At 48.4% G+C, this 15966-nt stretch overlaps 1 protein-coding gene, 5 non-coding genes and 1 pseudogene across 6 annotated transcripts; 2 read left to right on the top strand and 5 right to left on the bottom strand.

Moving 5' to 3' along the window:
* Nucleotides 1-5743: 5743 nt before the first annotated feature.
* TRNAG-CCC (transfer RNA glycine (anticodon CCC)) lies at nt 5744-5814 on the top strand. Its single transcript has one exon. It is a non-coding gene; the product is annotated as a tRNA-Gly (tRNA).
* Nucleotides 5760-9263, bottom strand: LOC133242338 (uncharacterized). Its single transcript, XM_061408447.1, has 3 exons — nt 8312-9263; nt 7671-7729; nt 5760-7040 (listed from the first exon to the last, which is right to left on the bottom strand). Exons 1-3 carry the CDS (start codon nt 9209-9211, stop codon nt 6881-6883), a joined length of 1119 nt encoding a protein of 372 aa, XP_061264431.1. The 5' UTR covers nt 9212-9263; the 3' UTR covers nt 5760-6880.
* On the bottom strand, nt 6510-6581 carry TRNAE-UUC (transfer RNA glutamic acid (anticodon UUC)). The gene has a single exon. It is a non-coding gene; the product is annotated as a tRNA-Glu (tRNA).
* TRNAV-CAC (transfer RNA valine (anticodon CAC)) lies at nt 7100-7172 on the bottom strand. The gene has a single exon. It is a non-coding gene; the product is annotated as a tRNA-Val (tRNA).
* TRNAN-GUU (transfer RNA asparagine (anticodon GUU)) lies at nt 7779-7852 on the bottom strand. Its single transcript has one exon. It is a non-coding gene; the product is annotated as a tRNA-Asn (tRNA).
* Nucleotides 9264-10049: 786 nt separating the features above from the next.
* On the bottom strand, nt 10050-10697 carry LOC133242344 (leukemia NUP98 fusion partner 1-like; annotated as a pseudogene).
* A 2078-nt stretch (nt 10698-12775) lies between these two features.
* Nucleotides 12776-12847, top strand: TRNAQ-CUG (transfer RNA glutamine (anticodon CUG)). The gene has a single exon. It is a non-coding gene; the product is annotated as a tRNA-Gln (tRNA).
* Nucleotides 12848-15966: the final 3119 nt, after the last annotated feature.

The following is a 15966-nucleotide window of genomic DNA, read 5'->3' on the forward strand; positions in this document are numbered from 1 at the left end:
TTGTTCATTTGGCTCCTCGGATCGGTGGGTTTATAATCTTTACTATGATTGAAATTATCTGACATTGTTCCTCCAAAAACTGTTTCTCGTCCCTGGGTATTTTCAGGAGCATCAGTCACCCATGTATCAGGTCTTTCAGTGATGTGCTACCATTCAATGGGCAGTGCTAAAGAACGTTCAAAGTACTGGACAATTGTGCTCACTTCCCATGCTAGTAAGGTTATGCTCAAAATCCTTCAAGCTAGGTAGGCTTCAGCATTCAACTTGAATCAAGAAATTCCAGATGTACAAGCTGGGTTTAGAAAAGGCAGAGGAAGCAGAGATCGAATTGCAAACATTTGCTGGATCATAGACAAAGCAAGGGAATTCCAGAAAAAACATTTACTTCTGTTTCTTTCACTACACTAAAGCCTTTGACTGTGTGGATCATAACAAACTGTGGAACACTCTAAAAGAGATGGGAATACCAGACCATCTTACCTGTCTCCTGAGAAGCCTGTATGCGGGTCAAGAAGCAACAGTTAGAACCTTATACGGATCAACTGACTGGTTCAAAATTGAGAACGGAGTACAACTAGGCTGTTTACTGTCTCCCTGTTTATTTAACTTGAATGCAGAACACATCAGGGGAAATGCCAGGCTGGATGAGTTACAAGCTGGAATCAAGATTGCTGGGGAAAATATCAGCAACCTCAGGCATGCAGGTGACACCACCCTAGTGGCTGAAAGCAAAGAGGAACTAAAGAGCCTCTTGATGAGAGTGAAAGAGGAGAGTGAAAAAGCCAGCTTATAACTCAATATTAAAAAAAAACTAAGATCATGGCATCCAGCCCCATCACTTCATGGCAAATAGAAGGGGGAAATGTGGAAGCAGTGACAAATTTTCTGTTCTTGGGCTCTAAAACCACTGCGGATGGTGACTGCAGCCATGAAATTCGAAGACACTGGCTTCTTGGAAGGAAAGCGATGACAAACCTGGACAGTGTGTTAAAAAGCAAAGACATCACCTTGCCCACAAAGGTCCATATAGTCAAAGCTGTGATCTTTCTTGTCGTCATGTACCAATGTGAGAGTCGGACGATAAAGAAGGCAGAATGTTGAAGAACTGATGCTTTGGAACTGTGGTGCTAGAGAAGACTCTTGAAAGTCCCTTGGATGCCGAGGAGACCAAACCAGTCAATCCTAAAGGAAATCAACCCTGAATACTCATTGGAAGGATGATGCTGAAACTCCAATACTTTGGCCACCTGATGAGAAGAGCAGACTCCTTGGAGAAGTCCCTGATGCTGGGAAAGTTTGAAGGCAGAAGGAGAAAAGGGCAACAGAGGATGAGATGGTTGGATGGCATCACCGATTCAACGAACACGAACTTGGGCAAACTCTGAGAGATATTGAGGGACAGGGAGGCCTGTAGTGCTGCAGTCAGTGGAGTCACAAAGAGTCAAACACAGGTTAGCAACTGAAAAACAATGACTCTTCAATGACACTATGTTCATTAAAAGCATTTTATTTTGACAGTGAGTTTCCATTTGGATACTGCGAACAGCTTTTCATTGCTTTGTGCTCCATAATCTTGTTTATGTTGTTTTCTGCCATGTCTAATCTGCTCTTCAATCTGGTGAATTTATTGCATTGGATGTTATAGTTTTCAGCTCTAAAGTTTGTTTGTTTGTTTGTTTGTTTGTTTGTTTTTGCCATTTTTGTATGTTCTGTGTTTCTAATTAACATTTTGGACGCATGTATACCGTCATGATAACTGTTCAAGTCTTCTCTGCAGATTTTTACATTGTGTCCCTTCTGGCTCAGTTTCATTGACTGATTCATTCATTCATTTGTCTCCTCCTTACCTGTCATTTTCCTGCCTCTTTGCATGACTGGCATCCTTTGATTGGAGGCCAAGCATTGTCAGAGTTTCCCATTTGGGGCACTGGCTGTTTTGGTATTCCTACAAATCTTCTTGAGTTTTATCTGGGGTACATTTGAGTGACTTGTAAATGGTTTGATCCCTTTGGATCTTCCTTTCGTGATTTTTTTAGGTAGGTCAGTCTAGAGCTGCTTATTCCCAATACTGTAACAAGAGTTTTCTGAATGTTCTTCCCAATGGCCCAGGAGTTAGGAGGAGTCCATTCTGTCTGGGGGGATCGAATACAATTGCTTGTCCTGTGTGAGCACCAGGCATTGCAGCAGGATCTTTTAAAAACATTCTTTCCTTGGCCTCAGGCACTTTCTTCATAAGGATACCCCGATCATGACTCTGCTGAGTACTTGAGGGAGACCCTTTCATATCCCAGCATTCTCTCTCTCTCCCACTCTCTCTCATCACTGGACCTTTCTTCATGTTTCTTTCTTTTATTATTAACTTTTATTGAAGTATAGCTGATTTACGATGTTGTGATAATAGCAAAGTGAATCAGCTATACATATACATATATCCCCTCTTTTTTGGATTTTCTTCTCATTTAGGTAACCACAGAGCATCCAGTATTTCCCTATGCCATAGAGTAGGTTCCCATTTGTTATTTACTGTATACATAGCATCAATAGCGGATATAGGTAAATCCTAACTTCCCAATTCCTCCAACTCCCCTTTCCCCCTTGTTGTCCATACCTTTGTTCTCTACATCTGTGTCTCTACTTCTGCTTTGCAAATAGGAATCATTTGCAAAGCAAATGATTGGATCTTTGTCCTGTGAACTCTAGCTGCCCTGTTCTCCACCTACACTCAGCTTCTTGAGTCCAGTGGATTGACCTCAAGTCCTCCTCTTGGTGCCCAGCCTGGGAACTCACTGAAAGCAGGAAGCTGGGCCCATGGCAAGACTCATCTTGTTTGTTTGTCACCTCTCAGGGCTTGCTATCCTTTGCTACCTGATTTCCAGTGTCTTAGAAGCTAGTATTTCATGTTTTTTTGTCTTTTTGTTCCTTTGGGAGTGGGACAAAGGGGGAGAGTGAGATTTGGAAAGGAGGGTTAATCTGATTTCTGTCACTGCACCTTTGCTAGAAACTGAAGGCATCTCTTTATGTTCTTAGTTTTCCCTAAATAGATGTGCTAATTTATTTTCCAATGTATTTTTCCAACTCAAGGAAAGAGTCTTTTTCTTCATGGTCTTGGCATCACAAGAAATTGTCAATACACCTGTCTGTTACTCTAACAAAGGAATTTGTGCCCTACCGACTCAACTTAGCGGGAGGTACAATGAAAAGACAACGTGTACATTTCCAGAGATTGCACATATTCAGCAGCTAAACCTCCAAGCTGATTGGAAAGTATTCTAATAATTGTAACTGTTTTCAGTGGTGACCAAGTCATTGAGTCCAGACAAGACCAGCCAGAATGACCCTGGAGAGCCTCTTGCAGAGCAGCTTATGGATTACAGGAGTTTAAAAAAACAAAAACAAAAAAAACAAAAAGCCCACTGGTCCCAGACATTTATCCTCTTCCCTTCCCTTTATGATTTGCATTTTTGCTTTGGTTGGATGCGCACAATCTAATGTGGGGTCTCCCTCCAATATACGGGTACATTTGCAAGCCCGAGACTCTCTCTGTATGATATCTCGACAGTACATGGCTACATCCGGAAAAATTATCTCATTTGAGACAAATTGTTGCAAGCTACAGAATCCTGCACCGATAATACATCATGTGCAAACCTGGATCCTTAGAGTTATTGGTTCACCTTCCACTGATTCCTCAGTTGAAGCTCAGGAGGAAACGAGAGCTCTTTGGATTTTCCGTACTCAGTCGAGGATGTCTCTGGGTTCTAGGACATTTCTCTCTGCCCCTCTCTCACCCTTTTGGAGTCTGTGCCCTTCTGTCCCTCATACTCTAGGCCTCTGTGGATCTTACCCACTTTCTGTCCTCCTCATCAGTTTTCCGCAAATGTGCATTAGGAGTCCTTCAGTCAGCAAGCACTTACTAGGCGCTCATCAGGCACCAGGCCCTTCTCCAGGAAAACTGCTGTATCAGGAGCAAAGTCAAGGTCCCACTCCTTGGTGCATTCACACCAGGAGGCATCAAAAATAAGACTCTCTCTCTCTCTCTCTCTCTCTCTCTCTCTCTCTCTCTCTCTCACACACACACAAATAAAAATCACAGCAGGAGAACAACCTGTCATGTTCTCAGGTTCATCTGCCTGCCAGTGCCTAAGGACCCCAGCAGTGAGTAAAAAAAGAATTACATAGCACATGGAAAAATGGTGACTTGAGACCTAGGAGGCAGGTAACTAAGAATCAGAAATTAAAAAAAATAAATAAACGAGTGCTTCCAGTAAACAACAGGTCCTTACTTCTCAGCTTAGGGAGTCCATGTGTTGTACTCTTCTTCAAGTGACGTTATGGCTACATTCAGGAACATCTCCTAAAGGTTCCCACACATTCCCTTAAGCTGTTAACCTATAGCCCCTCTATATGTAATCTATAAAAATGTGGGCAGCATTATATTTAAACAGTGTTTTGTTATTTCTACCTTAAATAGAAATTCTCCAGGCAAAGATTATACATTAATTCAACCAATTTAATATCAGTCAAAGAACTTAATGATAGATCTTAAAACCGTAAATTGAGCTGAATTGTGGCAGATAACTGCTACTTAGAGGCACATATTAGATGATAGCTAAAAACATTGACCCCAAATTGAAAGGGGAATAATTAAGTCACTGTGATTTCGAGACTCAAAAGACTTAATCCTGATTTAAAAGATATTATATGGTATATTTAATTTACTGGGATACATAATTTTAAACTTTATAAATAATAATATATGTGAAAGTCACCATGAAGGAGTTTTTAGATGAAAATTATTAAAGCAGTGTGGTGCATACCAGGAGTCATCTCTGGGAGCATGACAGGACAAATATTTTCTATGGAATTATACATCAATTATTAGAATTTTCAGGAGTGTAAAAGTATTCGAGATTCATCCTTATTATCAACTTGAATTTTATTCTTGTTTGTAGCATGGAGAGCACTGATTTATCTAGAGCCAAACCTTTTTTATATTCCTGAGTTACATTTCAGCAAAACAAAGGGGGAAAAATAAATAAATAAAAGACCCACATGGTTGCTATTCACTGAGATAGAAGAGGTGGTTCAGAACTCCCCTTGGAGAGAGGCAGAATGACATATGTGTGGGAAAGCAGGGTGCCTCTGTGCTTGAATTCAGACTGGACCTGGGACTGGGTCAAGGCCAGAACACAAGGCTAAGCACTATTGTCATAGGGCAGCCACCCAACCGACAGCACCCACACAGCAGTTCTGGGAAGCTTTTGAGAATATTCCCCTCCCTTTGCAGCATTTCCCATCTGGTTCTCTCATCCTCCGACCACAGGGAAGGATTCTTCACCTCTGTGTCCTGACAGAACACTTTATGCTCCCTGCAGGGCACAGGGAGCCAGGCAGGAGCCAAGGGGGCAGCTGTACTGCCTCGATGGGTTTTCTAGCAAAGGGGCGTGGCAATCCCAGGGACAGAGGAGCCTGGTGGACAAGGGGTCGCAAAGAGTTTTGGACAAGACTGGGCCAGTGAGCACGAGCAGCAGGCGGTTCCACCATTCAGACGGATCCAAAGCACACCTGAGTGCCCGCCAAAGCAACCCGCAGGAGGCCAGAGGGCAGAGGGCAGCCGGTGCAGCTGAGGGCGGAGGATGAAAGCCTAGACCGTCCTACAAGCACAGGGCATGAGTGGCCTGCACTTGAGAAAGACCTGACTAAAACTCCATCTAGGATATCCTTGCACATCCTCTCTATGGTGGCATTGGTGGTTCAGTGGTAGAATTCTCGCCTCCCACGCGGGAGACCCGGGTTCGATTCCCGGCCAATGCATTGTGGTTATGTTTGTTTTGGGCTTCGCTGGCCCAAGGACAGAGGAATGCTACAGTCCAAGGGATGGCCAAAAGGACTGAGCGACTAACACACATATACCTTCTCTACATCCTAAAGAGAACGGATTCCAGGTTCCTGAAGGGCCAAGAGGGCCCTCTTCTGGTCGGTACAGCTGTTCCCCGGCCTTGGAAGACAAGTCCCACAGAAGTTAGCTTTCAGAGGGACGTCAAAGGAAAGGAACAATCCCGAGATATCGGCACGTTACTATCAAGAGATGTCATAACTCTTATCCAAAGAAAGAATGTGATGTTAACCGGGCACTTAGGTACAGAATATACGATGTTCGTATTCTTGCAAACTTTTGGTATCTTACAAAAGCTTTTGGTATTGGATTTTAATGAATTTTTGGAACTGAAGCCCCACATTCTCCTTGAATGAAAACTCTGTTAAGTAAGACTCTGGGTTTACCACGCCAGGAGCAAAGAGTGGAGGCCAGAGCTGGCCAGCACAGGCTGTTCACGGCATCTCAGCTCCAACAGCCAGCCCGAGGTCCAGGACCCTGAGGCCCGGACTCAGCGGCATTTAGAAACTCTGTGCAGAAATGTTCTGCATTGGACCTTTAAGCAAAATACAGTTCCGATCTGGGCAGCAAGAGAGAGACTTGTGTGAGTGCAGACGCTGGAAGAAAGAAAGCTTTCCCTGACCAGGAATCGAACCCGGGCCGCGGCGGTGAAAGCGCCGAATCCTAGCCACTAGACCACCAGGGAGCTGTAGACAAATACCTTATTTAGCTTCTCCAGGTGAAAGGTGAGTGGAAGATGACCCTTCAGAAAGTCAGAAAGCGGGAAAGGCAATGTCGCAGCGGCCCAGGGCTGTGTGCCGCTGTGCAGGGCTCCCAGCCCTGCCCCCGCTGCTCATCGCCCTTCACGTCTCCTTTCCTGGGCGTCGCTTTTGCTCTGGGGCAAGGACACAAAGTAGCGGACTGGGTCCCTCCTGGTCTAGCTGTAGCGCTGCGTGCTGCCGAGCCCAGGTCTTGCTCTCCTTGTAACCTCGGTTTTCTTTGTCGTCAGGCTCGGTGATGAGTGGCGGGTGATGAGCGGATCCGTCCGCCTCCAGATCTCTGATGTGGCTCCGGGGCCTCTCCTAGCGCTGAATAAAGAGACTTCCAGGTGGTCACCAAGTCTTCCTCCAGCTGCGTCCCCTGCCTCACCCCGTGCCTTTCGCGCCTGTTGGTTTTGCCAGTGAGAAGGCACATCTCAGGGCGGGGAAAAATAAAGAGGAACCCTGTTCCCGCCCGGTTTCGAACCGGGGACCTTTCGCGTGTGAGGCGAACGTGATAACCACTACACTACGGAAACGGGACAAGCTCTGCTCCTGAACACTGTCTCCATGAAATCCCGAGGTCCCGCCACCACTAAGCACACCACCAACTCTTAACTCTCAAAGAGGAACCTTGAAGCCCCAAGCTCTCTCAGGCACGGAGACGGCGGCTCCGGAGGGCCCTGCTTTAGGGTTCCTCCTCTCCCATGAAGTGAGGACCCCTGGGCCCCCACAGGTTGCCTTCGGGGTCCCTCACCCAACGCAGAATCCTCAGACCCTCAGCTGCGCGCCCTGAGTTCAGGGGTCGCCCCCGCCGACTCCCCAGCTCCCGGAAGCCGCAGGAGGCGGGGACGGTGGGTGCGCCCGAGGCCCAGGTGACCCCGAAACCCAGCGGTGTGGAAGCCGCCCCTCCATGGCTGCGGACCCGCGCCTCGGTGGTCCTTCTCTCGGCGCCGGCGACCAGCGCTCTGGGCTCTCAGGAATGACCGACGCTTCCAATCCACCCGGGACGCACCCTCCCCGCTGTTCCTTTGCACCTGACTCCTGTTGTGTTTCTCTGAAAGTCCGTTGGGCGCATCACTTCTCCGGTGGCCTCCTGGCAAAAGGGAGTTCTCTTTGGTGTTGCCTAAAATGTCACCCCCCACCGTCCCTGGGTGGGCTCGAACCACCAACCTTTCGGTTAACAGCCGAACGCGCTAACCGATTGCGCCACAGAGACAACAGTACGGGGTTCTTTTGGACTCTCTATGGAGTAGACCTACTTAACGCATTCCCAGGGTGAGCGTTCTGTCCCCCAGAGAAACGGTGCCATTTTCCTGCCCCCTACCCGCCGCAGATGCCAGCGGCCCCGGAGAACCCGGCATCCAGGGCACGAAGCTTCCGGGTCTGAACCGAAATAGATCCAAGGACGGCTAAACACCCGGTGGGCTCCCATTGATGGCTCTTCCCGTTTCGGCGCCTACACCCAACGAATGAGAGTTTGCCCACCCAGGCAAAGGCCTCCGGGGCCGAGGTTGTGCTTCGGTTTCCTGCGTCCACCAGGCGGTTTCCGCCAGAGTGGGCTTCCCTGGGGGCTCAGACGGTAAGAATCCGCCTGCAATGCAGGACACCTGGGGTCAATCCCTGGTTTGGGAAGATCCCCTGGAGGAGGGCATGCAACCCACTCCAGTATTCTTACCTGGAGAATCCCCATGGGCCGAGAAACCTGGCAGGCTAAGTCCATGGGGGCGCAAAGAGTCGGACAGGACTTAGCGACTAAGCACATTGGTCGCGGGGATGGTCGCCCTGTGTCAGCATGCCCAGGACAGAGTCTGGCACTCGCTGGGACGCTCCAGGACTTGGATGAATACATTGTCGTCTTTAGCCCTTCGTCCCATGAAGACCCCTGAGGATGGAAATACGGAATAGTTTTCGAAGTGAACAGTCCTGTTTTAAAAGCCTTTATCCCGGTTTTTGGATTTCGCAGCACCCCATTGGGCGGGCAAACGGAAAGGTCTCCGGAGCACTGCCTGCCGGGTGGAGCGCCCGGCTGGGTAGGCTGCGTTCTGTGGGGTCCACCTGGGAGCGGGAAAGGGCGAAAACCAAGCGGGGAAGGCGGGTTTGGGAGGAGGGCATTGAGACCTCCCAGGAGACTTGGGCCAGGATCCCTAGAGGCGAACATTGCTTCAGTCCGGGTCGTAGAGTGGGGAAGGAGGGAGAGGGCTGGCAGACCCAAGAATGAAGGAGGCAAAAGGAGAGGGGAGGAAGGAGAGAATAAAAGAATTTGTGCTTCTACCCTTCCCTCCTCCCTCTCTTGCCTTCTCTCCTCTTCTTGGTCTTCTTCCCATCTCTGCAGCAGAGAAATCTTGACACACTCACTTTTGAGAAGAAAGACCCAACTAAGCTGTGCTCGGGTGCACAAATTCTGGGTTGTAAAAATAGTTCTGTCCTTATGTGCCCTTAGGGGCTTCCCTGCTGGTTCAGACGGTAGAGCATCCGTCTGCAATGGGGGAGACCCAGGTTTGATCCCTAGGTCGGGAAGATCTCCTGGAGAAGGAAATGGCAACCCACTCCAGTATTCTTGCCTGGAAAATTCCATGGATGGAGGAGCCTGGTGGGCTACCGGTCCATGGGGTCCCAGAGAGTCAGGGCTGAGCGACTTCACTTTACGTGGCCTTAGACAAATTAAAGAAAACTTTTGTGCTTCCCGTCTTGTTGCTGTAAAATGGGAGCAATGAGAGCATTCTACTTCATTCTGTTGTTGTCAGGTGTGCCTGCGTTTGGAAACTACTGGATCTAATGTCAAAAGCAGAGAAATCATAAATATTGTCATTATCCTCAGAATCTTTTGACAAACCCTTACCCTTATTTATTTCACCTTGAATTAGCTCGCTGCTTCTAGATTTTCTGTAAACAGAATCAAGACAAAGTTTCCCATGATTGCTCTTGCAGTTTGCTCTGCTGTAGCTCGGCCGCCCTTCATCGCCAGCTCTCTGCTTGCAGGTCAGGGACCGACGTGCAGGCTGGAGCAAATGGGAAGAACACACATCTCCACCCATCCCAGTTCTAACCTCACCTGATTCTGTCCTTGCCCCTTGTGGGAGCCCGGTTCTCCAGGTTTCCTGGCCATTCTGTGATCTCTCAACATACTTTCCAGGGATTTCTTTCTCTTTTCTTTTTATTGAGTCACACCAATGACTTTTACTTAGTGGAAGAAGGGTTGGTGAAGATGTGTGGGTGGCTCTTTAAATATCTCTCCTTACATTTTCAAGAATAATTTTATTCTATTAAAATACCTTTTATTCTTTCTATTCCCCTAAAAGGCCAACAGAACAGATCATACTCTGAAAAGCAGGTGGGGTATGATGCAAGCTGTCTTGGGGAGCAGCTGAATCAACCACCCACCTGAGTCACTCAGCATCTGCAGACCCTCTTACAGGTACCGTTCCTGGGTCTGGTGAATTGGGGCTCAAAAAACACAGCAGCGTCGGTAGTTGTGGTGTGGAAGCCAAGGGTTATTTGAGCATTTTTTCAGACGGGGGGGGGGGCAGGTACGCTTCTCCACGCTCTTCCTTCCTAGAGCTCCTTTTTCCCTCCACTTTCTTGCAAGACCTCACTTCCAGAAACCGGCATTCTCTCTCATTTCTCTCCTTTCTGCTCTCAGGTCCCAAAGAGACGGAACGTTTGGTTCTAAAGCACGGTTGCTGTTCAAAGGAGTCTGAAAATGACTGAATTTTGGAATGGGATCTTCCTTTTGATCCCATTAATGGCTCCTTGAATGACCCATCCCCTGAGCACTTTCTGGGATCCCGCACACGAGTGTGGCATCGAGATCCCTGGTTCTCATAAGAATACCTTCTAGGATGGCTGGCAGACGACATCATTCTGGGAAGCACAGGAAGTGGGCAGGGCAGGCAGCTTTTCCTGTAACTGGCATCTTGTGATCCACGGCGGTCCCGGAGTCCTCACTCATCCTCCTCTATCCAGCTGTGACCCCGGAAGCTGCTCATCCATTTGGCAAAAGACACATCATCATCATCATCATCATCATCATCATCATCATCATCATCATCTTTGTGCTCCATGTAAAGGCGCTTCAGAATATCCAAGGCCTGTCCCTAAATAGGTCTTGGAGGAAGTACCTGGCATGCCTTGAGGGGTCCCATGGGGTAGGTCAAGGCAGAGTGCAGATGGAGAGGAGCAGGGCAGGAAAGATGGGAACTCTGGGTCTTCTCATTTCTACCCACTCACATCGACGTCATCGCTCTCATAATTGGTGCAGAAGGTGAGTCGCAGGGACCCGGTTCAAGCTGTTTCAACTGGAGCCAACCTAGATTTCCACCGAGTCTGATTTCTGCCACCCGCCGTTGCCCTCAATAACCTCAAATTCTTCCAAACTAAAATCTGGCGATGGTAGAGCTAAGAAGACCGGTGATACCGGGCTATCTTCAGCTTTTGGCTCTTTCCTCCCACATTTTTAAAAGTCCTTCCAACCCGATGATTCCCCAGGACACGCGCACAGACAGCGGAGCTAAGGGCCGCCGGGCTCTAAGCAGCGCCAACGTGGTGGTAACGAGAAAACCCAGGGATTTCTTTTCTTCCTATATCAGTCAGAGTCCGTTTCGGGTCCTGGTACCCATAAACCTTGACCCTTCTTCAAGTTCTCCTGGTGGAGCACTTTGTGCTGTTCGTTACCACTCAACATCTTGAGTTTCCAAGAAGTTTCATCTTCTCACCCTGGAGCTGTGAACTTCCTCCTCATAACAAGAGCCTCCCGCCTCCCCTTTGTCTCCTTCCTCCTTGAGTCAACCTCTGTCCAGTCTCTGGGGACAAAATACATCTCCAGGCAACACTGGGCTTCTTTCTGACTCTGTGTTTTGGCCAGCTAAAAACAGGTGCTATTTTTTTTCTGTTCTGTGTATGGGATTAGGGAAGAAACGGTTTTAGGGTACGATGAAGAAGTAGAGATTATTACTCTGAGCCATGATAGGATTTATATCTATTCTACGTGTAAATATTTAGTCTGGTGGTATTTTGTGTTCATAAATACTGTCTATACTTAAGACAACTTGGATGTGCATCCTCTATGATTCAGCAATCAGTGCTCTTGGGTACCTTGATATTTGTACGCCTTTTTAAAAACTGCAATTTCTGGGTTTGATATGTTAAGAAATGGGAGAGAAACTGACTTGACCGACCTGACCAAAGAGTCCGTGACTGCCTAAGTGTCAGAGCCCTGTCTCGTGTCCTCCACGACATGCGGTTGATCTTCAGTCACCCCAGGTGAGTATGGGGCTTTCCTGGTGGGCCAGCAGGTAAAGAATCTGCCTGCAATGCAACACACCCGGGTTAAATCTCTGATTTCGGAAGATCCCCTGGAGAAGGGAATGGCCACCCACTCCAGTATTCTTGCCCGGAGAATCTCTTGGACAGTGGAGCCTGGCGGGCTACAGTCTTTGGGGTCGCAAAGAGTTGGACACGACTGAGCGACGTTGACTTCACTTTTAGGTGAGTATAGCTGGTTTGTCTGACTGTTTTATGTAAATAGTTATTCTTACTTACATGGTAAATCTAACAAATAGACACTTGTTGTGAGAATAACTTACCCCTCTCCAAATCAGAAATATATGAAGAAGAAGAGTTCTCCTGCCTCCATTCCCACTCCACCGCTGACACACTTTATATGTTACACGTAAGAGGTGGTGGCCGCTCAGGAGTGTGATCAGCGCTGTGAGAAAACTAAGGGACCCAGGAAACCCCGCCTCCTGCCCTGACAACCGTCTGTCCTCTCTGGGCTATGGGAAAAGGGGGAAGGCAAAGAAAAGGAAAATAACACTCTTATTTGCAGAAATTTTACCTCAGGATGGGACAACTCTGGTTAACCTAGGCAGACTATGCGGTTGGTGATGGAGAGCTAAGGGGGTCCTCCCTGGCACAAAATCCAAGGTGGATTTCACCTCATTTTCTGAGGTGAGAGTGAGCTGAGTGGATCAAAGGAGAGGAGCAGAGAGCAAGCAAGAGGGTTGAGCACCCACGGGAGTCAACCGTATTGGAGTCTCCTCAGGGCCTTAGGAGAACTGCCCTGAGCTTCTGGGTGGGACGTATGGAGGCTAAAGAAGCGGATACCGTTCTCTGGCGATGGAGGCCAGGTGGCTCCCGAGGGGGTTCCATGGTGTAATGGTGAGCACTCTGGACTCTGAATCCAGCGATCCGAGTTCAAATCTCGGTGGGACCTTTCTGCCTAGTTGGAAGAAGAACACTTTTTACTCCACTAATAGGACCCGCCTTCCGGCTCCCGCGACCCTCAGCGGCGTGGTTCACACGGACACGGCGGACAGGTGTGGGACCGACTCGGGGCGTCCTCGCTGGACCCGGGCGGCTCTGCCCATCGCTGGCCATGAGAGCCCGGCCCCTCCTCTGCCCTCCAAGCCCCGGCCAGGGGCGCTGCGGCCCAGCCAGTGCCGCCCCTTCGTCGGGTCCCCTGGGTCTCTGGAGTCAGAGGCAGAGGCTGAGCCCACGGAGTCCTGCCCCGCGAGGGGCCTTCGCACCGCACGCCTTGTAACTGCAGGGCTGTGCCTGTGAGTAAATGGTGCCGGGGAGGGCCTGCGATGTCGCTGACCAGACAGGATGGCAGCTTTCGGGTCCAGGGTTCCAGACCTGAATGGGAAGGAAGTGTGTTTTAGTCAGGTTCTCTATTATTCTGAATTGTTATTGACCCTGTCCCAGTTTATTTTGATTTTATTCAGAGTTTCTCGCTCCTAAGTCTCCGTTGGGCACGCAAAGCCGCTGTTCGGCCAAGATTTGAACCTTGACTTCTGGAAATCTCCTCCTTTGGTCCCAAGCTCAGCCTGAAAGAGGAGCGCGGGTCGCGGATTCCCGCGTCTGAGGAGACCCCAGGTCCCTGACCCACGGCCGCCCGGCCAGGCTGCTCCGGGGCCGAAGGGGAGACGAGCTGCCTGGAGTCCGCACCCCCGGCCGGGCCCCCTTCGTCCTGCTGGGACTCTGCTCCACGGAGAAGACACCCCATGACGTGAGCGGATGGAAACACTTGTGTCCTCTACTGCTCGTGAGAAAAACACGGATGAGGCCCGTGATGGACCTGAATAGCTAGTTAAGGTGGTTCCCTTCGCGGTTCTAAGGAGCATCTCTCCGACGCTTGTATTTTGGAACTTTCAGCGGTTACAAAGGACTGAATGACGCAGCTGTCTTTGGAGGACGGGAAAAGAAAGGGGTGCGCGCGTGCTCTGGGCTCAGTCGTGTCCGACTCTTTGCAACCCCACGGACTGTAGCCCGCCAGGCTCCCCTGTCCATGGGAGTCTCCAGGCAAGAATACTGGAGTGGGTTGCCATTTCCTCCTCCGAAGAAAAGATCGCCGGAAGGGCAAGAGCTGGAGAGAACAGAGGATGAGCCCGAAGGGAGAAAGGGACTGGAAGGGAGAGGAGCGAGCGGGTACCGTGGCGGGGCGGTCCCTGGGTTGGGGCGACCCACAGCGCCTGACGCTGGAGCAGCTGCCACCCTTTCCTGAAGTGTCCGGGAACCCGGTTCACCCCCAAATCGCAAAGCTGCCGGCCTGGCATTTGTTCTGGCAAAGTTCCGTTTGCGGTTCCCTGCGGAGTGGTGAGGTGGGCTGTGTGGGTCTGCAGGTGAGTGGAAGTCCTGGCGGCTGCCTTGGAGATGACTGGCAGGCAGGGAACCACACACACTCCACTTTCCCCTGTTCAGGCCGGTCTGCAGCATCTGGGGTGGGAAACTGGAAAATCGGAGCATCAGTATTTATTTAGAGATAAGGAGATAAACAGCCAGTCGGTTTCCTGACCTTAAAGTGTTTATTCTTCAAAGAAAAGAAATGTGGTGTGGGATCAGGGTCTACTTTTTCCCATAACAAATTTTGGGGCGTATGTACCTGTATATAATATATACGTACACATTATATGAGTAAAGCTCACTGCTTGTGTTTCCAACTTAAATGTTTGTGTAATTATATGTATCACTCATAAAATTCTGGGTCTTGTGTCATGTGCAGGAATGTTTTCCACTGTAAAACCATAAATTTGGGGGCGGCAGGCATTCTCAAAGCAAGCAATCGGCCCATTATTCCCCCTTTGATGGGCTGATCACACGAGCTAGTAGACTGGCAGACCCTCTCAGTCCAGGAGGTCACTGCTTTCGTCTCTCTAGGAAGGTTCATAGTCACTGAAAAGTGTCAGTAACAAATAAAATCACACCCAATCTTTATGCAGTGTTGCTCCCAAAATGCAAGAGCTTACACCCAATGAAGACATGCAAAGTGCCCAGGCATGGTCTACAAGTTTTAAATGGGTTTACTCACTTAATCCTTTCAAAAGGCTTGCATCATGTCGTCATCCTCATTTCACATATGAGGAACCTGAGACATACAAAGGTTAAGTAACTTGTCAAGTCAGTCAGTGAGTGGGATCGGAAAGCAGCAAACTGTAAAAATGCTTGACAAGAAATTTAAGTCCAGGTATTTCTTTTGAAAAAACACCCAAGAGGAGTCACATAACAGGCATTCAGTTCAGTCGCTCAGTCTGAATATATATATATATATATATATACACTTAGTTTATAAAATTCAAATGATGCAGAAAATACAAATATGTAAAATTTTGAGACATGTTAAATTCAAAAATAACTTCTGTTAAGGTAGTTACATATTGACGGAGTCATTTCGGTATATCAACAGAGAGGAAAAAAATACATCGCAGCTCAGTTGGTAAAGAATCTGCCCGCAATGCAGGACACCCGGGTTTGATTCCTGGGTCGGGACGATCCCCTGGAGAAGGAAATGGCAACCCTCTCCAGTATTCTTGCCTGGAGAATCCCATGGACAGAGGAGCCTGGCAGGCTACAGTCCATGGGGTCACAAGAGTCGGACACGACTTAGTGACTAAACCACCACCATACTTTTATAAAATAGAGCTCTTATAGATTCTATTTTTAAGCATTCAACTTAATAGTGCATAAATTTCATGGAAGAAAAATAAAGAAAAATGAAGAAATTGTTGAACTTTCAATCAAATTGTTTATACGAGAGATGCCTTTCTGAAAGGATTCCCTGGGGCTAATAATAATAATTTAATTGAGACATTAAATTTGGGAATGATTCTTCTCATTACTTTTAAAAATCAAACGTCTTAAGGTATAATTTGAAAATAATACAACGCATCCATTTCAAGTTTGATGACTTTTGACAAACGAACGTACCCATGGAAGCACTATCCTGTTCAAGGAAAAAGAATATCTCCAGAACTCCAGACTGTCCTCTGTGCCCCTTTGCAGTCAGTCCCCCTGCGGCTCCCTGACTCAGGTCATCAGTGATCTCGGTCCTGTCTC

The sequence above is a fragment of the Bos javanicus genome, chromosome 3, assembly GCF_032452875.1.
Source record: "Bos javanicus breed banteng chromosome 3, ARS-OSU_banteng_1.0, whole genome shotgun sequence".
NCBI classification, from domain to species: domain Eukaryota; kingdom Metazoa; phylum Chordata; class Mammalia; order Artiodactyla; family Bovidae; genus Bos; species Bos javanicus.

Excerpts from the sequence above, each read along its gene's own strand:
- LOC133242338 (XM_061408447.1), bottom strand. The coding sequence starts at position 9,211 with ATGGAATTTTCCAGGCAAGAATACTGGAGTGGGTTGCCATTTCCTTCT. Across the intron at positions 7,730-8,311 it reads GGCCCATGGGGATTCTCCAG|GAGGCCACCGGAGAAGTGAT; the intron begins GTAAGAATACTG and ends CCCTTTTGCCAG. Across the intron at positions 7,041-7,670 it reads AGAAACACAACAGGAGTCAG|GCGCGAAAGGCACGGGGTGA; the intron begins GTGCAAAGGAAC and ends CAAAACCAACAG.